This window comes from Sminthopsis crassicaudata, chromosome 5, assembly GCF_048593235.1.
Source record: "Sminthopsis crassicaudata isolate SCR6 chromosome 5, ASM4859323v1, whole genome shotgun sequence".
Taxonomy (NCBI): Eukaryota; Metazoa; Chordata; class Mammalia; order Dasyuromorphia; family Dasyuridae; genus Sminthopsis; species Sminthopsis crassicaudata.
Genome location: NC_133621.1, coordinates 203,861,485 through 203,886,529, shown reverse-complemented (window position 1 = coordinate 203,886,529; position 25,045 = coordinate 203,861,485). Strand labels below are relative to the sequence as shown.

Sequence of the window (25,045 nt, the reverse complement as noted above, 5' to 3'; positions counted from 1 at the left end):
CCTCAAACCCTTCCCAGCTTCCAATCTTCCCACTGCTGTAGAATATAAGACTGTGCTGCTAGTTTCTTATGCTTGCAAGCTAGGAGCCTTCTTGGATTCCTCACTATTTTTCATCCTTCATCTCCAAGCTATTATCAATTGCACCACCTCTCATATATCCCTCCTCCTCCTCCTCCTCCTGACACTGTCAGCATTCCAATGCAAACTCTCATCAGCTCACGTCTTGACTAAAATAGTTGTCTGCTGATGGGTTGCTTATCTTAATTTTCTCTCTCCTCCAGTTCATCCTCCATTTATCCACTTAAATGGTTTTTTTTTTTTTTTTAATATTTTGGTGTACATACATTTACATAATGTTCTGCTTAGCAAATCCTAGCTCCTCTTATCTTTCCAATCTTCTTGCACCTTATTCCCAACTTGTACTCTTTAATCTAGTGACACAGACCTTCCTAGCTGTTCCACAGACAGAATCATCTCTCAGCAGTGGGAATTTTCTTTGGCCATGCCCCGAGCCTTTCCCTCTTCTTCTCTGCCTATTAAATTCCCAAGTTTCTTTAGAGTCCCAAATAAAATTCCACCATCTACAGAAAGCCTTTTCGAACTCCTCTTAATTCCAATGCTTTTCCATTAAAAATTATTTCCTATTTATCCTAAATATAGTTACTTTATATTTATTATTTGTGTTGTCTCCCCCATTAGATTTTAAGCTCTTTGAAGGTAGATACTGTCTTTTGTATCTTTTTGTATCCCCAGTGCTTACCCCAAAGCTTGACACATAATAGATAACTTAGTAAATGTTTACTCCTGCTAACTTGGACAAAGGATTTAACTTCTCTGGCCTTAAATTTCTTCATCTACAAAATTTGTTTCATTTAGTGCCTAAAATATATTTCAATTCATTACATGATTAATGAAAAACAGATTTTAAAAAGATAAGATCATTTCCCCCTTTTCTTCTTCCCTTCTTATAGAACAAATTATTCAGCATCAATTCTTTCATTGGAAAGATATTTAGAAGAGTATCAAAGAACATTTAAAAAGAACACATGTAATCACACTAATATGATTAAGAAACCAGTTATAGCAGGAAAATAATTTAGAAAAAATACTCTTCTGTGATTTTAAAAATACTGGTTTCAGAATCAAAGGATTTATGCTTGAGTCATGACACTGCCAGTTAAGTTTGGTGACTTTGGCAAATGTTGTGAGTCTCCGTTTTTTCACCTGAAAAAATAAATTACCTTACATACTTCATCAAGTGTAATGTATGGCAAAAATACCGGATTTGAAGTCAAAAGGACCTGGATGCAAATGTTAACTCTCATTTATTCTATATTTTGCTAGTCCTAACAACTTGGATCACAGTTTTCGATCTTTCAAATAAGGAGTTCAGATTAGATGACCTCTATGCTCCCTTCTAGTTTAAATCCTGTGATCTTAATCTAATACTACAGGGAACATGGTTTCTAAGTATGATAAAAAGCAGCAAACTGCTTTTAATAGGGAATGAAACATCATGTGGGCCAATTTTTTTGCTTACTGTATTTTTGTATATTTGCCAGACTATTTTCTCTTTTGCAATCCATTTAAAGTGCTGTCAGGATTTTTTTTTTCCTCATGCCAGAAAACTGCAATTAGAGGACAGTCTGTAGAACAAAGTATCACCTAAAAATACTGGAAGAATCCATTAACAAATATTCAGGATCTCAAAAATAAACCAACCTTTAAAAACATCTGAGAAATAGGAAATGAAAAAAACAAAGACAAAGTAGAACTCATAGTTCAAAAATAAACTGGTCTTATCATTAGAAGTGTCCTGCTAAAATCACCATCCTCCAAACCACAGTTTGTTTTAATCTTTTTACATAAATTCAACCAAAAAATTGTTTAGATATCATACCAGACTTTCTTTTTATGCAAATATTTCACAACTAGCATCTAACAAAACAGTCCTTCATAAGCTTATAAATGTAACAATTAAACAAACAAAAAATTACATTTTATAATCCCCCAAAATCCTAAACGTTAAATCTGTCAATTTAATTTAGCATGAAGATGTCTTAATACTGTAAAACTATGCTCACTGATAAATGTCCGCTCTGTATTTATATTAATTCTTTATATTTGAGAATATCGGGCAATAAACATTTATTAAGCACATATTATGTGCCAGGCACTGTGCTAAGTGTTGGAGATACAAAAAAAGGCAAAAGATAATCCCTGTCTTCAAGGAGCTCACAATCTAATGGGAGAAGACAACAAGCAAACATGTATTTAACAGAAGAAGAATTAGGAAATTCCATGAGAATTTATGTGGTTTTGAGATTTTTTTGTGCATCAAATATACATTGGCTGTAAACAAAAATTAAAAAGGTATAGTCATAAAAATATTTTATTGGTAATTTTACATAATGCTAGGTGACTGTAAATATTCTGTTTGTATTAGTATATTAATATATGCATAAATGATAATTATGCCTGAAAATAGGGAACTGCATGTTTTTCATAGGAATTTTTAAAAAATATTTGATAAAGGGCCAATTAACATAACAAAAACTTACTTAAGAAGAAATAGGATAAATTATTAGTTATTCCCCAGTTCTGTACCACTCCATATTTCTGTAGTAATTATATTAATATATGTGGATAGCACTGAAAAAGTCTGGGGCAAGAAAAGAATGATAAAATTATTATTCGGTGAAATTTTTTTCAGGATTGGAACTTTTTAAATGGAAATTTTTCTGTTGCCTTTTTTTTTTTTTTGGCAAATGCACACCATAATTTTAAATGGAAAATTTTATATACTATGGAAAATACCAGTGTATAATGATAATAATACTATATCTGAATTATAAAGTTAAACAATCGATACTTTAAAATGTTTACTATTTTGCTAGTAAACATAATAAATGAATGTTTTAAAAAGTCAATAAAAGAAAATTTGATAAACCAGTAACAGTAATCTAATAAGATGTGTCAAAAAACATTGGCCAAGTTCATAGAAATCCTTTAATAACAATTTTCCTATTTAACCACACCAAGTACCAGCAGGTGTATAAGAAGATAACTATTATGAAAATCTGGTTGCTCTAATAACTGATTAAATTGATCTGATTTGTATGTATATATGTGTATATATATACACACACACACACACAAACACACATATACAACTGTTTTATAATTCTCAAATAATACATACCTAGGCAGCTTGAACTATGTTATAAAAATTTTAATTCAGTACATGCCAATAGTAGTGAAATCAAGTTTTAAGTGTCAGAATTCACTAAAAGTGAAAAAGATTACCAGTAACACTGCATAATGAATGCTCTACCACATTTTCATGGCACTTTTAACTTTGGATATCAAAATGTTAATTCTGGAAATGTGGTCTTTAGTGTAGATTGCAACAAGATTATTAATCCTAATGCACTTATATTTTATGTTAAAACAGATTGTGGGCTGAGCATATATGTTTGTCATGAAAATGTGGCTTGCGTTAGCCAAAATATTTGCATTTGCATGTTACAGAGAAGTGACTAAAGAAACTGGAAAAAAGTAAACTTTAATGAGACTCTCCATTTAATGATGAGGCTTCTCCTCTGGGTGAAGATGACCTGGACATTCCTCTCTCTGTATTATCAGAGCTAGAACCGCTCTGACTATGATGATCTGCAGAAACAGCACTAGATGCAGGTGGTGACTTAGTTTTCTCCTTAAAGTCTGTAATAATGACTGTCAGATCTCCAACGGTCACTTCCAAATGCTGAGCGCTACTCCGATCCACATTTTTCAATCGTGGCCTAAATGAAATTTATAACATTTAAAACTAGTTTTCCCTTCTAACATAATTTTGATGAAACTTAAGTGCAAAATTTACATGAAAAATACATCTATGTAAAAAACAAGGTATCCAGTGTAACAAACATGCCCCCAATACACTGATGTTAAAAAACTTGGCAATTTTTACTACTCAGCATTAGAGCCATGACAAAATGGTTCCAACCATAAGTCTTATCAAAATCAACTGTGAAACATTTAACATAATGATAATCATGTAAATCATGTAAAAGGCCATGGTCTGAACCAGTGATGTGCTAATGTATATTTATGCCACAATGCATAGAATTGCAGAGAATTCAGCAATAATATGTCCCATAATTGATATCTACAGTTTTATGAATTTTTATGAAACTGATAACTAAAAATTATGGTTGGAACATTCTGGGATGGTTATACTAAAGAGTATGCTGATATGTAAAGCTGAGTGTATTCACTCATTAAGAAAACAAATTCTCATTCTTGGATAATTCATATCCCAGTAAGTTACATATTTGAACAGTTTTTCTATGATTTAATTTCTAGGATCTTTTGAAACCAGTCAAAACTTTAAAGTTATTTTTATACATATAATTGAATATACAGTAAATCTTTAAAAAGAAAGAAAAAATGTATAAATTTTCTAAATGTTACAAAATATGTTTCAGATTTACCTGGTTTTCTTATGACTGTTCTTTTTGCTAGTTGTTTCTTTTTCACTTTTTTCCTTTTCTAATTTATCTTTTTTCTCTTTCTTTGACTGTGGGGGGGGCACAAATTGCTGAGTAACTTGCTGTGCAACCAACTGGGAGACAGGTCGAGGTTTCCTGTGTACATTTTAAAAGACAATTTTATTGTATTTCAAGAAAATGTTCTTTTAGAATAATATGTAAAAGAAATATAAATCATGATTTCCAAGTTATTTACAAGTTAAAGCCAGATCATAAAAGTTAAAGAGAAAATACATTACTTTGCTTTTTCGGTTAGCACTGGGCAAAACTAGGCCAATTTATGATATAATATAGTTAAAGCATTCTAAGCAATAGGAACCAACTTAATTATTAGATGTGTTAATATGTGAAATAAAACTGGCCATCAAAACCAAGTGTTTATGTCATTTGCAATAGATGTAATGAACACAAAAGCATAAGCATGGATTACTGTGTGTTGGTATTATGTAACCTACACTTACAAGCAAATTTAGATAAATTCAAACATTTACTAAATGCCTATTACATTCAGAGTATTGAAAAACAGATGGTTCACCATTCTTTTCCTGAACATATAGAGATAATTATCTGGAGGGTCAACATGTCTTCTTTCTAACTAAAATCTAGCCATCTTTATTTGAAAAGCTATTTTCCCTTTTAAGATAGACAAACAGAATAACTTCAGAATCTTTCCCCTAAACTAAGGAAAAACCTATTTCTAGCATAATGTCAACAATTCTAATTCCTCTAACTTCTTATAATGAACCTAATTTTTTTCATCATTTTACAGCTCTATTCTGGATTCTCAATTTTTTTAGACATAATTTTGAATGTACATGGACTTTTTTTGTTTGTTTTAAACAAGGGAGGGTTCAAGTTGAAAAGGTAAAGACAAAAAGCATTTAATTCACTTTGAAAATTTTTTTAAAAGTAGCAACCAAAAGTACTTTCTAGTAAAGGTTTAAATAATATATGAAATATAGTGAAAGGATTCTCAGTCTTTGAATTCCTTGTACTGATTTTCAGCATCATTCTGGCTTTCTTCACAATAACATAATAGAGCTTTCTGGTTTAACAAAGTCTTTTTTTTACTCTCAAAACACAAAAGTAAAATATTTCCATTTCACAGATAAAGAAACAAACTTCAAGAAGGTAAAGACTTGGCCCAAGATCTCACAGTGTGTCAAATTTAATTCTATGTCAAAACATTTCATTTCACAAACATTTCAATATAAATATTACATAAAAGATACTTTAATAGGCATTATGTATACATTATTATAAAATTAGATGGCAAGTAAGGAGTCAGATTATGAAAAACTTTAAATGTCAAACAATAATATTTTATCATAAAGACAATAAAGGAGCCATTAAAGATTTTAGATAAAGGAAAGTAATATAGCTAGATCTTTGGCTTGGGAAGATGATTTGAGCAAGTTTGGGTTTGAGAAAGAGATAGATCACTTAACAGTCTATTGGAATACTTCAAGTGAGAGGTGATGAGGGATCTACTTTACATTAAGTAGTCACAATGTGACTACATTTGCAGTGCCACTCCCTTTAAATAGTGGTTCTCAAAATAAGGCTAATCCATGTTCAAAGTACTCTATAGGCCTATATCTACAAATGTGTGCATATCTCTACAAAGTATGTAATAGTCAAATGAACAAAGTACATAACAAGTTCATTGTGAACTTTCTGCTAGTCACTCCTAAGAAATGGTCCCTTCAGAAACATAACCAAAGAAAACTACTATTGTGACAGGGAAGTTCAAAACACAAACTCAATAGACAACAAAGTGAAAATGTATATAAGCAAAGCTTCAAAGAGAAATGCAGATTGGACAAAGACAAACAAGAATTCCTAGAAGAACTAAAGTTTTTTTTTTTTAAAAAGTAAAAAAGAAATTATTGCAAAAATCAAATATGAACAGAAGAGGAAAAGTTACAAAAAGAAATTAATGCACAAAATTATGAAAAGAGAATAAAAAGCTTTGGTAAAGGGATACATACACACCCTAAAGAAAGTAACACTTTTAAAAACCAGAACTAACCAAATGGCAAAAAAGGTACAAAACTTCATGGAAGAAAAAAGTTCCTTAAAACTATTAGAACTGCTCAAGTAGAAGCTATTGAATCCATAAAACATCAAGAAACAAAACAAAGTTAAAAGAATGTAAAAAAGAAGAAAAAAAAATATCTCAGATTTAAGAATTGTTGGCTCATTTATTTATTTATTTATTTATTTTTATTATAGCTTTTTGTTTACAAAACATATCTATGGGAAAATTTTCAACATTGACCCTTACAAAACTTTCTGTTCCAACTTTTCCTCTCCTTCCTCCCACCCCCTTCCCTAGATGGCATATATACATACAGGTTAAATATATTAAAATATATGTTAAATACAATATATGTATACATATTTATACAGTTATCTTGCTGCACAAGAAAAATCGGATCTAGAAAGAAAGTACAAAAAAAAAAGCGAGAGGAAAAACAAAAATGAAAGCAAATAACAACAGAAAGAGTGGAAATGCTATGTTGTGGTCCATACTTATTTCCCATAGTTCTTTCTCTGGGTGTAGCTGATTCTCTTCATTACTGAACAGTTGGAATTGGTTTGAATCATTATTGGATAATTTAAGAATTAAATTTAAGAACTATTAGACTACCTAAAAGCTCTGACCAAAAAAAGATCAAAAAATTATAAAACAAAACTGCCCAGATAGCTTACAGCCAGTGGTCTAAGTAAGAAACTGAAAGAATTCATTGGTCATCTCCAGAAAGGGATTCTAAAATAAAAATTCCAAAATTACAGAGTTCCTGAGTCAAGAAGACAATTCAAGTAATCACAAATAATTAAAATACTGTAGAGCCACAATCAAAAAGCATACAAGAATTAGCAGCTAAAGAATGGATGATTTTAAATATATTCCAGAAGGCCACTAGATGTAATGTTGATTTTATTAGTTGTAATACTATCTTTACAACCAAGAATAACCTACCCAGGAAAACTTAAGTATGTTTTTACAGGAGGAAAACTGACATTTAATAAAATAGAGAACTTTCAGGCATTCCTGATGAAACAATTGGAGCAAAAGATAAAATCAGATATTCAAACACAAGAATTGAGAAAGGAATAAAAATACTTATTATTCTATAAGATTAAGTTTTCCAGAAGCTTCCTCCAACTATGTATACTGGCAACTTCTACATCTTAGAGCACTGTCTAAAGTACTAAAAGTTTATATTTTCCTTTATCAACTATGCTATCAACATTACCCCTTATTGTTGTTTAGAAGTTCAGACCTATATGACTCATGATCCTGTATGTAAGATCATACTTTCCAAAGGACTTTCTTGATAAAGATACTGGAATGGTTTGCCATTTCTTCTCTAGTGAATTAAGGCAAATAGAGACTTGCCCAATGTCACACAGTTAGTAGACTGGATTTGACCTCAAGTCTTTCTTAATCTAGGCCTACACTGAGCCATCTAGCTGTTCCCTACAATATTCTTTACTAAAATATAAAATTAGAAAAAGTTCTACAGATCACTAACCCTAAGGTCACCAACCTTATTTTAGTGAATTTCAAATGTTCCATAGACATCTCAAATTCATTATTATTATTATTTTTGTTAAACCGTCCTCTCTTCTAAGCTTCCCTTTATTGTCAAAAACAGGGACCCTTACCCTCCCAGTCAGCTAATCTCCTAACATATGTATAATCCTAGATTCTCTACTCTTACTAAATCCACTTATCTTTTTGCACAATTTTGCCTTTCCTGTGTTATAACCTTTTTTTGTGTGTGTACATATATATATAAATATATATATATATATATATATTTATCTTCTCACATGGCCATCCACTCAATCTACATTAATTCTAATTAATTATTGCAATAACCTGCTGGAGGCTTTCCCTAGCTCAAGTCTCTCCCCATTACAACCTATCTTCCATTCAATTCCCAAGGTGATTTTTTTCTAAAAACAGATTTGATAATATCTCTGTTAGCTCAATGAGCTCCAGCAATTCCCTGTTTTCTTTAGAATCAAATCTTAGTTTGTCATTTAACTCTATAACCTTGCTTCTTCCTATTATTTCTAGTCTTCTTATATTTTATTTCCCTCCACATACTCCATGTTCTAATAATTCTTCAATCAGGACAATCCATGTCATGCCACCATTACTTTTGAAAAGCTGTTTTTCTACAATGTTCTTGCATCCTCATTTCTGGATCTTTGTTATGCAGACTTTCTTCAAGTCTCAACTTAAATGGCAGCTGGATGGCAAAGGGGATAAAGTACTGCCCCTGGAATCGAGGAATTGAGTTCAAATTTGACCTCAAGACACTGCTTGACACACGGTAAATACTGAATACACAGTTATTAATTAGTTGAAATTAGTCACAAAGCCATTCATTTATTTAAAGGCAAGAAAGCACAATCATTTTCCAAATCAAAAGTACTGGCTATTCAGGTTCATGAATTTCCTATAGGTTGGCTTTTGTTCTTAAAAGTAAGAAATGCAAAATCAATAAAATTGATAAACCAATAGTTAATCTGATTTTAAAAAAAGAAAGAGGAAAAATAGGTTACTAGTATCAAAAAGGAAAAGGACAAATTTACACCAATGAAAATAAAATTAAATTAACTATTAGGAACTATTTTGCTCAATAATATGCCAATAACTTTAACAATCTAAGTGAAAGGGATGAATATTTAATAAAAACATAAATTGCCCAGATTAACAGAAGAAGAAATAGAATAATTAAATAACCCCATCTTGGACAAAGAAATCGAACAAGACTAATTCCCCTAATAAATGCTGATGCAAAAATTATCAAATACTAGAAAAGAGTTACAGCAATATCACAAAAGATCATACATTATAACTAGGCAGAATTTATATCAGAAATGCAAAGCTGGTTCAATATTAAGAAAATAATTAGCATAATGGACCATGTCAATAACAAAATCAACAAAAATCATATTATCTCATTAGCATGCAGAAAAAGCTTCCAACAAATTACAACCCTTACTCCTATTTAAAACCATAAAATGCAGAGAAATAAATGGAGCTTTCCCTTTAAATGACTGACACCTATGTAAAATCATTAGCATTATCCAAAACTTGAAATAAGCTAGAAGTCTTCCCAATAAGATCAAGGTGGAAAAAAAAAGAATGCCTATTACCATCACTATTTTTCTATATTGTGCTAGAATGCTAGTTATATAGCTATAGCTATAAGAATTAGAATAAGAAATTAAGAATAGAATAAGAAAAAGAAATTAAAAGAATTAGAATAAGCAGTGAGCAAACAAAATTATCATTCTTTGTAGATATGTTGGTTTACTTAGAGAATCCTAGAGAATCAATTAAGAACTACTTAAAATAATAACTTTTTAAAAAGTCACATTACAAAATAAATCCACATAAATCATCAGCATTTTTATATATCACCAACAAAGTTCAACAACAGAGAAATTCTATTTAAAATAATTCTAGACAACATAAAATCCTAAGAGATTGACTAATGACAGAAAAGGAAAATTACAACTGTTAGAAAGGATATGAAATAATTTGGACAGTAATACATTACTGGTGGAGTAGTGAATTGATCCAACCATTCTAGAGAGAAATGTGGAACTGTAACCAAAGGTTAAAAAACTGTACAGACATTTTGACCCAGCAACATTACTAATAAGTCTATATCCCAAAGAGATTAAAAAAAAAAAAAAAAAGGAAAAGAAAAAAGAATTATTTGTACAAACAATATTTATAACAGCTCTTTTTCTGATGAGAAAGAATTGGTAATGGAGGGGATTCCATCAATTGGGGCATGGCTGAACAAATTGCAGTACATGATTGTGATGGAATACTGTTGTATTATAAGAAATGACAGGTGAAGGTGGAACCAATATGGCAGAGTAAAGGCAGGAACTCGCCTGACCTTTCCCTCAACTGCTCCAAATTCCTTTAAATAATGACTCTAAACAAATTTTAGAGTGTCAGAACACCCAAAAAGAGAGTAGAATATTTTCTTCCAATGAAAGACAAATTAGAAGAAAGCAGGAAAGATAGGTGGCACCAGGGTGGGAGTCCAGTGTGCAGTCCCCATGCAGGATGCCCCAATCCCAGCCCCAGCAAAGCAAGACTTCCAAATCAGCAGCAGCACTGGCCATTTCTAGACCTGTTGGCCCAAAGATACCAAAGATGACTTGGAAGGTTGCTAGGAAAAGTTTGTCAGTAGGGTGAGAAGGCCTTAGGAAACCAGGAAACCAAGATTGGGTATGAACAGTGGTGACATGGCAGCTTCTGAAGGCCTCAGGTCAGTTGATTAGCAGAGTGGAAGAACTCTTTTGCCTCAACACACTAAATTTTACATCAACAATGAGAGAGAGGGAGATCTCCAAAAACGGCTGCACAAAACCAGTGAAGCTTGGGGCAGTGCATCCTACACTCTGGAAACTCAGCCCTACTATAACAGAGTTAAAAGCCAAGTAATGGACTGGAAAAACGAACAGACAGCAAAAAAAGTTTTTGACCATAGAAAGTTACTGTAGTGACAAGGAAGATCAAAGGAGACACTCAAAAGAAGATAAAGTCAAAGCTCCTATATCCAAAGCCTCCAAGAAAAAATAAGAATTGGTCTAAGGCTATGGAAAAGCTCAAAAGGAACTATGAAAATCAAGAGAGATAGAGGAAAAATTAGGGAAAGAATTGAGAGAACTGCAAAAGGAAATACAAAAAGCTAATGAGGAGAAGCATGGCTTAAAAAGCAAAACTGGCCAAATGAGAAAAGAAGTACAAAAGTTCACTGAGGAAAAAGAAATGACTGACAGCTGGGGGCACAGTGGATAGAGTGATGGGCCTGAAGTCCGGAAGATGTATCTTCTTGAGTTCAAATCCAAACTCAGACAATTACTAGTTGTATGACATTGGACAAGTCACTTAAGTCTGCCTCAATTTTCTCATCTGTAAAATGAGCTGAAGAAGGAAATGGCAAACCACTGATGAGCAAAAAGCTTTCAGAAAAACCTGTGAAGACTTATGTGGACTGATGCAAACTGAAGTGAGTAGAATCAGGAAATAAATGTACAATGATAAACTGTGAATGACTTAACTATTCTCAGTAATACACTGAGCTAAGACATTTCCAAAGGACTTAACATAAAAATTACTATTCACTCCAGAAAGTCTGAATGCATTATTTTGGAGGGCTTTTGCCTATATTTTCTTTTGTAATGTGGCTAACAGAAATATGTTTTGCATGAGTTCACATGTACAAAATCAAACTGCTTGACTTTTCAAGGAGGGAGGAGAGAAGGAAAGGGAGAGAATTGAGAACCCCAATTTTTTTTAAAGGAATGTTAAAAATGGTTTTTACATGTAATTGGAAAAAATAAAATTTAAAAATCAAATGGTTCATTAAAAAAGTCAGAATTGCAATAAAAATATTTGCTTTAGTAGTTACTTGAAAATAAGAAAGGGAACAAAACCCTTAGTAAAATCAAGATAGATTACTATCAGACTTAGACTATTCACAACAAGACATTTGAGGTCATTTCCTAAGGTAATTGAAATAGGAGGGTAGACTAAATAGACTCTCAAGGTTCATTCCAAATAGAAGATTCTATTTTTTAAAATTAATTTTATAATTATAATTTTTTTGACAGTACATATGCATGAGTAATTTTTTTTTTTACAACATTATCCCTTGTATTCATTTTTCCAAATTTTCCCCTCCCTTTCTCTACTCCCTCCCGTAGATGACAGGCAATCCCATACATAGTAAATGTGTTACAGTATAACCTAGATATAGTATATATGTGTAAATCCAATTTTCTTGTTGCATGGTAAGAATTGGATTCCGAAGGTATAAGTAACCTGGGTAGATAGACAGTAGTGCTAACAGTTTACATTCAATTTCCAGTGTTCCTTCTCTGGGTGTAGTTGTTTCTGTCCATCATTGATTAACTGGAAGTGAGTTGGATCTTCTTTATGTTGAAGATATCCACTTCCATCAGAATACATCCTCATACAGTATTGTTGTTGAAGTGTATAGTGATCTTCTGGTTCTGCTCATTTCACTCAGCATCAGTTGATATAAGTCTCTCCAAGCCTCTCTGTATTCATCCTGCTGGTCATTTCTTACAGAGCAATAATATTCCATAATATTCATATACCACAATTTATTCAGCCATTCTTCAATTGATGGCCTCCATTCATTTTCCAGTTTCTAGCCACTACAAAAAGAGCTGCCACAAACATTTTGGCACATACAGGTCTCTTTCCCTTCTTTAGTCAAATATAAGATTCTAGAAAAACAAATCAGAACCTGCCATACTAAACAATCTAGTCAGCATGTAAAGATGTTGCATTCACTGTATTCTCTAAGATATAATGAGAAGACACTCTTTTCCAAGATTAGTTCATCTGATCATTATAATTACTATCCAGGCCCATGTGACTTTTTAAACAGATCATTCTTTCTATTCATTGAGAGACATGTCTTGGACTTCCTGCTAATTATGTTGATCAATTTTCTTATTAAGAATTGAGAATGTTATGGAACTAAGAAAAAATTTTTAAAAATCAAGCAGTACAAATATCTAGAGCAGAAATGGATGCTTATAATTTCCCACTTATTTAGTAAGGACAGGAAATAGCTTCACGGTTGGCAGTTGAAAAAGGCTAAAAACCAGATCAACAAACAGTGATTAAAGAAGAACAAAAGCAGTTTTCTGGTTGTATGATACGGTAATATTGAGAATTAGAGAACTATTGTGATTGGAGAGTGAATTAGCTAGAGAAATGATTTCAGGGGTGATATGTGAAACGAGAAAGTGCATATCAGAAAATGAATGTCAGGACCCATTTTGAGGCTTAGAGCACCTGTTGTGCTACTAGTACCAGTGCTTAGTAAATGCCTGGCACATTATGGGCACTTAATAAATGTTTACTGACTGAGTGGGATTGGGTATGAAACTATCGGGTGAAACCATGTGCTGATGTGTGGATCAACTCCTTTTACAATGTATATACATACATATATCACATACTAATATGTATATCTCAGTGCATAAAGTATGTGTATGGGTATATGAGTGCATACACACACAAATACACACACAGAGTATATCAGTTGAGGAAGCAATAATGAAAGCCTCCAAAGTCAAATTTTCTTCATATACTATTATCATGGCTTTTAATCTTTTGGTTTTTATTCTGGAAGAGACATGCCAAAAAGTAGATGGGAGTAGCCAAAGGAATAAACCATAACATTGTGAGAACAATATGAAACCATCTATTTGATACCAGCTTAGTTTCCTTTGTCTTTTCTCTTGGAGAGTAAAATAGGGAGGAACAAAGGGATAACTAGCAAGTTAGCCTCTTTGAAAGGAGAAGGCTCACCACTAAAGCAAAAGAAGAGAAAATAGAGAATAAATTAAGAAAGTTTTAAGGTATGCAATGGTAGAGAAAAGGGAGCTTTGAAATACATGTTTTCTCTTTGCCTATAGGGGGATGGAGACAAGGAGAAGAGGGCATAAGAAAACTAAGGTTTGAAATAATCTGTCAAGATTTTGAAAATGAGGTAAAACTAAAAAGACTGCTATAACCTAGTGAAGGTCCAGTTGAATCTAAATAATAAATCTGACGTGAACTCAGTTTACACAGTTATATAATGTCCTCTGATAGCTTTCAGTATCCCACGAATAAAAACAGAGAAGGCAAGTGGTAGAGGTAACAAATATCGATCATAAAAAGTTCCTCAGCTTTGGAGTTTAATAACTTTGGGGGTATAGTTCTAAATTGTTTTTCAGAATGATTAGACTAGTTCATAGATCCCCCAACACTCTATTAGTGCATCTCTTTACCCACAGTCCTTCCAGCATTTGTCATTTGGAATTTAAAGGTTACTGAATCTAATCTCCTTATTTTACAGATTAGACACTGAGAAGTTAAGTAACATGCTCAGAGTCACATGGCTAGTAAGTGTCCAAAGCTGATCCCAAGTTTTCCTAACTCCAAATCTGGTCCTCTGATGTCTTGGAGGACGTCATCCTAATAAATATGATTTGATAAAATGTACCTAGCACAGGATAGAGAAGAACAGGATTTAAAGGAAACAAAAAATGGCCAACCACATGGTTAAAACTGTGAAAAGGAAGTGAGACCAGATAGGGATGAGAGATGAGGAAAACAAAGAGGAGTAAAGGGAATTGGAAGTCACAGTAGGGACCAATTAACATTTATTAAATGCCTACTATCTGCTAAGCACTGTTCTAAATTCTGGGAAGACGACAGAAATTGGAGGACAGGAAGCTGTTATCAGAAAGATTTTAGAGATTGGATTCACACAGATAGACCAAGTTTTAACTGAGAGTCAGATGAAAGATACAACCATCTCTGTGCATGTCTGTGATCGATTTCAGGAGGCTGAAAAAATATGAGGTCAAGGTGTTTGAGGGGTACCTAGCATGTGGACTGAAGTCTCCAAGTATAAGGAGTGAATCAAGTACTGAACTTCTTGAGAAAAGAAGGAGAATGTCCTGAAGGCTGGAAGAAAGCTGCCACAATGAGATTAATTAAGTGAAATGACAGAGATTCTCAAAGAAAAAAAAAGTGGTGAATGATAGCAGAGCAAGGAAACAGTCTGGAAGTAGGAATAAAGAGAGAAAATTTCTATCCTTCTTTCCGGAATAGCATTTCATTTTACATGAAACAACAAACAAATAGTGAAGATGGTCACAGATACAGCATCTCCCTTGACAGACTGTAGTGAGAAGAGGCTTGAGGAAAAGATCAATCAGGGGGTCATTGCAATAGTTCAGGAATGAGAGAAGGGTCTGTGCCAGGGGATAAGTCACCAATAATTAGAAAAATGCAAATTAAACAGATGCACTAATAGAGTGTTGGGGGATCTGTGAACTAGTCTAATCATCCTGAAAAAAAATTTGGAACTATGCCCCAAGGTTATTAAACTGTGAATATTCTTTGACCCAGCAAGACCCTACTACTAGGATTTGGGATGGGGTTGGACATGGGGAGGAGAAAGGAGGAAGAAAGCATTTATATAGAATCTAATACATACCAGGCACAATTCTAATCACATACAAATATTACTTCATTTAATCCTCACAAAATCCCAGCAAAATTAGTGCTATTATCCCAATGATAGAGTTGAAGAAAGTGAGACAAATAAAAGTTAAGCCTCTTGCCTGGGGTAACACTCTGTATTTTAAGTCAGGAGAGACCCAGAGCTTTTATTTACTACACCACCTGGTTCCTTCAGGTCCATACTCCAAAGAGATTGAAGAAAGATTCATGTTTATAATATATTTTAGTAGTCTTTTTATAGTTGTAAAGAGCTAGAAACTTAGGGGATGTCCACTGGGAATGGCTGAACAAATCATGGCATAAGAATGTCATAGAATATTATTGCTATAAGAAATGAAAAAAGGAATAGTTTCAGAAAAAAAAAAACCTGGAGAGGTTTGAATGAGCTGGTGCAATGTAAAGTAAAAAATTATCAAGATAATTTATATATATAATTATATATATAATTATAATTTATATAATAACAACAATATTGTAAAGGTAACAAACTTTGAAAAAACTTAGCAATTCTGATCAATACAATGACTAATCGCATGGTTCAATTTGATGAAACAGGCCACTGTTAGAGAGCTGATGGACTTAAGCGTAGGGAATGAAGCACATTTTCTTCTTTTTCTTTTTTTCTTGGGGGGGGAAGGGAGGAGGAGGGATAGCTAATTTGGAGATTTGCTTCACATAGTTATGCATATTTATAACAACTTTTGTTTTTCAGGCCTTTTCAGTGGGATGGTAGTAATGAGGGTAGAGGAGAAGAAGCCAGATGTTTGACAGGAGCAAAATAGCAAGGAGTGGCACTATCTAAAGAAATTCTGAATTTTACAGCCTAAGATGATCCAAGGGAGGAACATTAGTTATCTTGACCTTTTGATCTTAATTGAGTCTTCTGTTCCATAAGTAATCTATTATTATAGTTTCACAACAGGAGAAGTTCTTTGCTGAATTCTTTGTATAGACAAAATCATCATAACTGCAGTTACCATATCCAATCAGAAAGAGGTTATATCTCCCCTATAAAAGAACCAAGCAGTACCTTGCTAATTCCTGAAATCCTTTTTGGGATTAGCTGGTTTATGGAGTTAGAAAGTTTATTAGGAACTTGCCATGAAGGAGTCTTAATACCATCTTCCCCCAAGTTAATTGTGAGTTCCACTAGGGAACTTGTCTTTTCTCTTGTTAATGGCTAAAATCCCCAGTCCTTGCTAAAAATCCTTATAGATTTAATCCACTCTTAGCAGCATAATAAAATCTTTGTCTTTTGAGACACTAGTCCGAAAGCTCAACCCTTTTTTGGGATCTAACACTCTTTTACCCCAACATTTGGTGGCCCTTATGGGGAGTCTTAGAACCCCCAAATATTTTGCAATTTTGCAAAAAATTATTGTAACCCAAACACCATTCTGGCTCTGTGGGGAGAGTCTAGCAGTACCTCCCTAAAACTTCAGCAGTGCTGGAGGGAAGGCAAGAATTTGGAACTAAAATGAAAATGAAATTGAATTTTAAAAAATGAAAAACTGGGCATCTGATACTCTTATCACTATTTAATTTAATTTGAATCAAATTTTAAAACCAAACTTATCTGTACATTTTAAAAAATGCATCAAAAATCACTACATGATTCCTGAATCAAATCAATACTGTCTACAATAAGGTTTTGTATAACAGAGATTCTCAATAAATATCTATGCTATTGTTAATCCCCTTCAAATTGTTTATTAAATATTACCTTAGGATTTTTACTTACCTTCATCTAACATTAGGAAGCCCAACAACAGCAATCAGCAGGTCTCAGAACTGAAAGTTAAATCTGGTGATAAGGACAAATGCACAGCAGCAATACTTCCCTTTTCCATGTAGCAGGATTTGGAAGCCTCCTCTATATATTTCACCCAGACTCTGCAACCCTGCTAATAAGGCAAATTTGGCCTTCCACTATACCCCCTTGATTTCTTTTCTTCAGATCAACTTTCTATAAGCTTTTTTATTAGCATACATATCTTCAAGTACCTATAGGTAGGATCTAGTTTTAAAAATCTGAGCCTTTTTTCTTTTTTAATTTTTTTTATAACCAGCCTCTGACCAATTCCATATGGTCACTAACAAACTGTCAGTAGAATTGCACCCTGGTTGCTGTTAACACTGTCTTGATATTGCAGAGATACCAATGAAGCACACAAGCAATCTACCAGTTTTTTCTCATTTTTGTTAAGTGATAATTATTTCTCTTTTAATAATCTACCCTAAAATTCTGTCACAAACTTAAATTAAACTAGCTTTACAGATCATACAGTCTGAAAAGGATAGACCTTTTCCCTTTTTTAGTCAATCAGAATTTTTGTATAGCTCCATTCCTATGTGGTACCTCATTCATCCTCAAGATTTATGAAAAATCACTGAAACAATTTAGTAATGTCATCTTGCAGCTCTTTCAGAATCTAGGACATAATCTGTGTAAGCTTGGCTGTGTTAACTCATTCAAATACTTATCCATATCTCTGAGTAGCATAGTCAACTTTTTTCTAAGATTAACTTCTTACTATTTCCTCTCTTACGTTGCATATTCCCTGTTATTTTTGTTATGATCTTTATAATCATAAGATAATTTTCTTAGGTATAGAAAATATAAAGAGTTGAATATTTCAGGGCAGCTAGATGGTACAATGGATAGAGCATTAGCTCTGAAGTCAGGAGGACCCAAGTTCAAATCTGGCCTTTGATGCTTAATATTTTATGGGCAAGTCATTTAACCCCAATTGCCTTAGCAAAAAAAAAAAAAAAGTTGAATATTTCTCTTTTCTGCCATTTGTAATAATAATAACAATAACAAGTAATTCGCCTTTTTATAATACTTTAAATCTGACAAAGTGTTTTACATACTTTCTTATTTAATCCCCTAACAGCCCCCTCTGATGTTGATGCTGTTGTAATTTTATAGATTTTTTTTTTAAAGGTAGTAGAGCAATGAATGAACATCTTGTTTTAAAGGTCCTAGAAATAGAATATGTAGTAAAAACAAACAAACAAACAAAAAAAAACCTAGAATGAAATCAGTAGACCTGTATTCCAGCACTGGGTCTTGCACTCATGAGCTTTGGACAATTCAATTTGATTCAATAAACATTTTTAGTTGTTTTTCAGTTGTGTCCAATTCTTCATGGCTCTATTCAGGGTTTTCTTGGTAAAGATACTAGAGTGGTTTGCCATTTCCTTCTCCAGCTCATTTTATAGATGAGAAAAATTGAGGCAAATAGGATTAAATTACTTGCCCAGGGTCAAACAGCTTTTAAGTGTTTGAAGCCACATCTGAATTCAGGAAAATGGATATTCCTGACTCAGGGCCCAGGAGTCTATTCACTGCTGCCAACTTAGCTCTCTCAATAAATAAATATTAAGTATCTATTATGTGCCACTGCTTAAGGAATTTATTATCTAAGGGAGGAAGACAAGATATCAAAATAAACTGAACAAGAGAAGGGGAGAATCTCTAGAAAGGTGGGAGTGATGGTGGGGAAGATGCTGTTCTATGGAATCAAAGTCAAACAGAGTAGCTGATAGAAAATGAAATTACTATACTAGGAAGGTTATGAGCTGGTTATAAAGGAAGGGCTTTGAAAGAAGTTTAGTGATTTGCCCTCCAACTCTCCCTCAGAGGGAAGAGGCCACTGAAGGTGAATTGAGAAAGTGCTTCCCGGTAAGGAGATCAGTTTATACTGAAAGGGCGGTATGTTGCGTGGAGTCAAGCCAAGCAACATCTGATGGAATGTCACTAAACTTCTACATCTCAATTTTATAATACATAAAAGGAAAGTATCAAAATGCATAACCTCTAAAGGCAATTTCAAATTTATTTCAATTAATTTCAATTCAAATACCTATTACTGATACACATAGCTACAAAGAAAAAGAAAATCTTTGCTCTCAGAAAGATTACATCTTACATGTTCAAGAGAATAAAGTTCAAGATAATTTGAGAAGAAAGTATTAATGAATGACAATAGTGGTAGTGATGAGATTAGGGTTCTTGTTGGTCAGGGAATTAAATGAGGTTAGTGGCAGGGTAGGAGTTCAGGGAACCAAATGAAGAGGTTTAGCTCCCTTAAATCCCCTTTTAAAATCAGCATAAGGTAGGGAGTTGTGGAAACCCCCTTTCTGGTGGCGCAGAGGTCCTTTGTAAAGGAATTTATGAACCCAAAAAGTTAGATTGATAAAAGGAAGTTTATTGTTGAAATTTGGAAGTCAGCCTTTGCTATATATGAATAGAAAGGCTGAATTCCTTAGTGGCAAGGTCTGACAGAGAAGTAAAGTTTCTAGTAGAGAAATCTTGACAAAGAGGTATAAAGTCTCATTAGGGAAATAGGTGAGAATAAAGAGAGGGTAACCCTGAAAGAGAATATTATTTCAGTGGGCAGAGGTTTCCTTGGCATAGCATAGCATGACATAGTATGTTAGATCTTCTGCAAGGAATGAGTTTAAAATTGGCTCTTTTATTATAATATAACCCCTTGGCTACAAGCTGAGGTCTGTTCCCAATGGAGGCTGGTGGTGGAATTAGAACTAGAATTGAATAGAATTGAATGAGTCTCTTTAATTCAATGGGAAGCTTAATCAATAGAGACTGTTATCAATTGGGGTGGTGTCCCTCTCTCAGGATCTTTTTACAGAGGTCAGGATTCAAGGAGAATCTGTTCTTCAAGGAATTTTAGAGTTTCGGGGCTCCCTTGTCAGTAGGAGGAAGGGTGAAAGAGGGAAGGAGAATGAAAAATAAAGAAACACTTTCTGGAGATAGAACCTGCACTAAACTTTAAAGGTAGGAATTATTAAGAGACAGAGGTAAGGGGGAAGCACTGGCTGTACTTTAAATCGCTACCATTTCCAGATTCTCCCTCTACCACCAATTCTCAGTAATCTTTCTCTCTTCTTTTGTGATTCATTGAATCCATATTTATCACCCAATCAAGATTTTGATAGCTGTTGTCTTAAGGGATGGGGATCTCCAGCATACTAATCTTTCTTCCTCAATGGCAGGTTCACATTAACAAGAAACTTTAATAGACATGGGAAACCCTCAACCTTCCTAATCTCCCAATTTCTCAAATTATTAATTTCCCATGACCAGAGGAATATCCCCAAATTCACCATAATTACACTGGGAACAGAATCAGCACTCTTAGGTAACTGTACAAGAAGAAGCTAAGTCTTAATGGAAGATTGTACAAGGAGAAAGCCAGTGCACTATAGCAAAATCAGATCACTAGAAAGACTGAAATAGAAACCAACAATTAAGGAAGAGGAAAGAACTTGGTACCAGTAGTACCATTCAGAATGGCAATGGGAAATAGCATTTAGACTATTAAAGGGACAAAGCCAAACAGGACCTACCCAACCTCAGAGTGCCAGAGGGGAAGGAGCAAAGTGAGCTAGAACAAAATTCCAATTTATGCATGGAAGCTGGAAATAGAAGTAAGCAGGGAAAAAAAACCCATAACAAAAAAAAAAAAAAAAAAAAGGCTTAAGGGAAGCCTAAGAGCCTCAGAGGGGGAAAAATGACTTGTCTACAGGGATTCCAAGAGTAAACGGATGAAATCCAACAGAATGTAAAAAACTGAAAAGAGAATTAAAATAAGACATCCAGAAGAGGAAAAACAAGGAAGGATAACAGTTCAGAACAAAAGATACTCCAGAAGTAGAACCTTGAAAAACAGAATAGAACAAAGAGATCTCAATGACTGTAAGAGAAAAAGAAATATTCCAACAAGATAAAAAGGAATTAAAGTGAGAAATAAAACAAGAGCTAATTTTTTTGAAAAACAAAACAACCCAATAAAATAGGTAGTTAGAAAATCCAATTTTTTTTAAAGAGAAGAAAACTAAATTGTCAATACCAAAATTTAAAAAAAAAATTACTGAGATAAAAATAAAGGCAATCACTAGAAACTACTTTGTTTAATTAAGCCAAAAATACTCAGGTAACTGAAACAAATCTTTACAAATATATAAAATACTTTATTATTAATTTATCATATTTTTAATTGAAGTTTTTAATTTTTAAAACATATGCAAGGATAAATTTTAAACATTGACTCCTGAAAAACCTTGTATTCCAATTCTTCCCCCTTCCTTTTACCCCCTCCCCTAGATGGCAAGTAATCTATGTTAAACATGGTAAAAATATGTTAAATCCAATATATGCATACATATTTATACATTTATCTTGCTGCACAAGAAAAATCAAATCAAAAAGGAAAAAAAAAAGAGAACAAAATAAAATTCAAGCAAACTACAACAAAAAGAGTGAAGATGCTATGTTGTGATCCACCCTCAGTTCCCACAGTTCTCTCTCTGGGTGTACATGGCTCTCTTCATCACAAGATCATTGGAACTGGCTCCAATCATCTCACTGTTGAGAAGAGTCCCGTCTATCAGAATCGATCATCATATAATCTTGTTGTTGCCGTGTACAACGATCTCCTGATTCTGTCTCTCCAGGCCTCCCTGAAATCATCCTCCTGATCATTTTTTACAGAACAATAATATATTCCTGTACTATTACATTACATTCATATAACATAACTTATTCAGCCATTCTCTAACTGATGGTCATCCACTCAGTTTCCAGTTTCTTGCCACTACAAAAAGGGCTGCCACAAACATTTTTGCACATGTGGGTCCCTTTCCCTCCTTTAAGATCTCCCTAGTATATAAGCCCAGTAGAAACACTGCTAGATCAAAGGGTGCAGTTTCCTTTGGGGAATAGTTCCAAATTTCTCTCCAGAATGTTTGGATCCATTCACAATTCTACCAACAATGTATTAATGTCCCAGTTTTCCTGCATCCCCTCCAACATTTGTCATTATCTTTTCCTGTCATCTTAGCCAATCTGAGAAGTGTGTAGTGGTATCTCAGAGTTGTCTTAATTTGCATTTCTCTGATCAATAGTGACTTTGAGCACTTTTTCATATGACTAGAAATGGTTTTAATTTCTTCATGTGAAAATTGTTCATATCCTTTGACCATTTATTGGATAGCTTGAATTGGAGAATTGCTTGAATTCTTACAAATTTGGGTCAATTCTCTATATATTTTAGAAATGAAGCTTTTATCAGAACTCTTGAATATAAAAATGTTTTCCCAAATTATTGCTTCTCTTTTAATCTTGTCTGCATTAGTTTTGTTTGTACAAAAACTTTTTAACTTTAATATAACCAAAAATTATCTATTTTGTTGTCAGTAATGAGCTCCAGTTCTTCTTTGGTCACAACTTCCTTCCTTCTCCATAGGTCTGAGAGGTAAACTATCCTATGTTCTTCTAATTTCCTTATAATATTACTCTTTATGTGTAAATTATGAATCCATTTCGACCTTATCTTGATACATGGCATTAGGTGTGGGTCAACGCCTAGTTTCTGCTATACTAATTTCCAATTTTCTCAACAGTTTTTATCAAATAGTGAGTTCTTATCCCAAAACTTGAGGTTTTGAGTTATTATAGATTATTATAGTCATTGACTATTTTATCCTGTGAACCAAACCTATTCCACTGATTGACAACTCTATTTCTTAACCAGTACCAAGTAGTTTTGATGACCGCTACTTTATAATATAGTTTTACGTCTGGCACAACTAGGTCACCTTCATTTGAATTTTTTTCCATTAATTCCTTTGAAATTCTTGACCATTATAAAACACTTTAAAGGAACTACAAAAGAATAAAATCTACTAGTAGATTTATAAGTAAATTGCATCAAACTTTCAAGGAACAATTATGTCTAATAATATACATATAAACTATTTGGAAGAAAAAGAAGGAAAAAAAATCAAATTTCTTATATGACATACAGCAGAAAAAGAAACTATAGAACACTAACCCTAAGGAATATCAATGTATAATAGACAAAACATTAGGAAAGAGACTAACACAACAGAAAAAAAGATTATACAGAATAACTATTACATTGAGTTGATTCAATATCAGACAGATTATGAATATATAATATGAAAAACAATAAAAAAGTCCATGTTTTTATAAGTATAGAAAATATATAACAATTATATTTTAAAAAGATTATAAGAGGAATAAATGGATAGTTCTTCAATATGGTAAATAACCTTGATTTTCAAACAAGGGGTAACATTTTCTAGAATTGAGAAATACTAGAGGTCTATCCCAGTAAAATAAGGATTCTTGGTTACCACTGTTAATCATTCTGCTTAAATTAACTAGGAGGCAACTATGATTCTTCCTATAAAATGAAAGATCACTGGGCCTTATCATCACTTACCCTGACTCCTAGACAGCGTCATCTGATCTGTAAATGTATTCTAAGGGCTCATGGCCCCTGCCAATATGTCTGTAGTCGAACTCTGCTGTATGATTATACTATCAATTAGAATGTATTCTCCTTGAGAAAAGTTACTATACTTGGCATAGGGCTTGGCACAATTTTAACTTTTTTATTCATTTACTGAAAATAAAACCAATAAAAATCATAATTAAATTAATAGATGCAAAGTAATGACAAGTGACTTCATTTGGTTTTGTTTTTTAAAACTGGAATAAATGGATGTTCCATTAAAATGGTATACAGTATTTCTAAAAACAAAAAACAAGATGACCTATAATCAGGAAATTCTAGAAGCCTCTTCAATTAGCTTTCAGTTGAGAAGCAAGGACATTCAATGCCATCACCATTATTTGATAAAGTTCTATGAATGCTAATCATAAATACTATACCTATAAATGCTAAAATACAAGATAAAAAAACTGAAAGAAAATGTCTATGCATAAAAGAAAATTATAAATTTTTACAAATGATTTAATGTTTTTTTAAATGCTAGAGATTTAACAAAACCAAAACAATAACTTCAGTAGATTATAAAACCCAGTTATCCTCATTTATTACTATTTATTTATTATACTATTTGTTATCAGAAGGAAGAGAAAATGAATTTGCATTGAAAATAGCTACATTATTTCAAATATCTGGGAGCCTATCTACAAAATGCAAACAGAAATTATATATAACTACCACCCTCCCCCCCTCAAAAAAAACCTTTCTAGAAATAAAGGTAGTCTAACAAGAAGAGGAATAACTGTTGCTTATTCACAGGCTGTACTAATATATATTTAAAAAGCCAATATTAGAGGCAGCTAGGTGGTGCAATGGACAGAACACCAGCCCTGAAGTCAAATCTGGACTCAGAACACTTCCTGGCTGTGAGACCCTGGGCAAGTCACTTAACCCCAATTGCCTCATGAAAAAAAAATACTGCTATATAAATTAATTTATAGTCAATACCGTGCTAAAATATCAAAAGAGAGCTTTAGTTAACTAATTAGTACAGATTTATTTAAGCACTATGCTAAATACTGGGGTTACAAAAAAAAGCA

General features: G+C 33.0%; 1 protein-coding gene across 3 annotated transcripts in view; it reads right to left on the bottom strand.

Annotated features, from left to right (window-relative positions):
- Nucleotides 1-285: 285 nt before the first annotated feature.
- YAF2 (YY1 associated factor 2) overlaps nucleotides 286-25,045 on the bottom strand; it is an 80,927-nt gene continuing 56,167 nt past the window's right edge. For all 3 annotated transcript variants that reach the window (XM_074269581.1, XM_074269582.1, XM_074269583.1), the window contains exons 3-4: nucleotides 4,494-4,646; nucleotides 286-3,803 (exon numbers count right to left, since the gene is read on the bottom strand). In XM_074269581.1, the coding sequence (XP_074125682.1) occupies nucleotides 3,566-3,803; nucleotides 4,494-4,646 (391 nt within the window). In that variant the 3' untranslated portion in view covers nucleotides 286-3,565. The remainder of the gene's footprint in view (nucleotides 3,804-4,493; nucleotides 4,647-25,045) is intronic.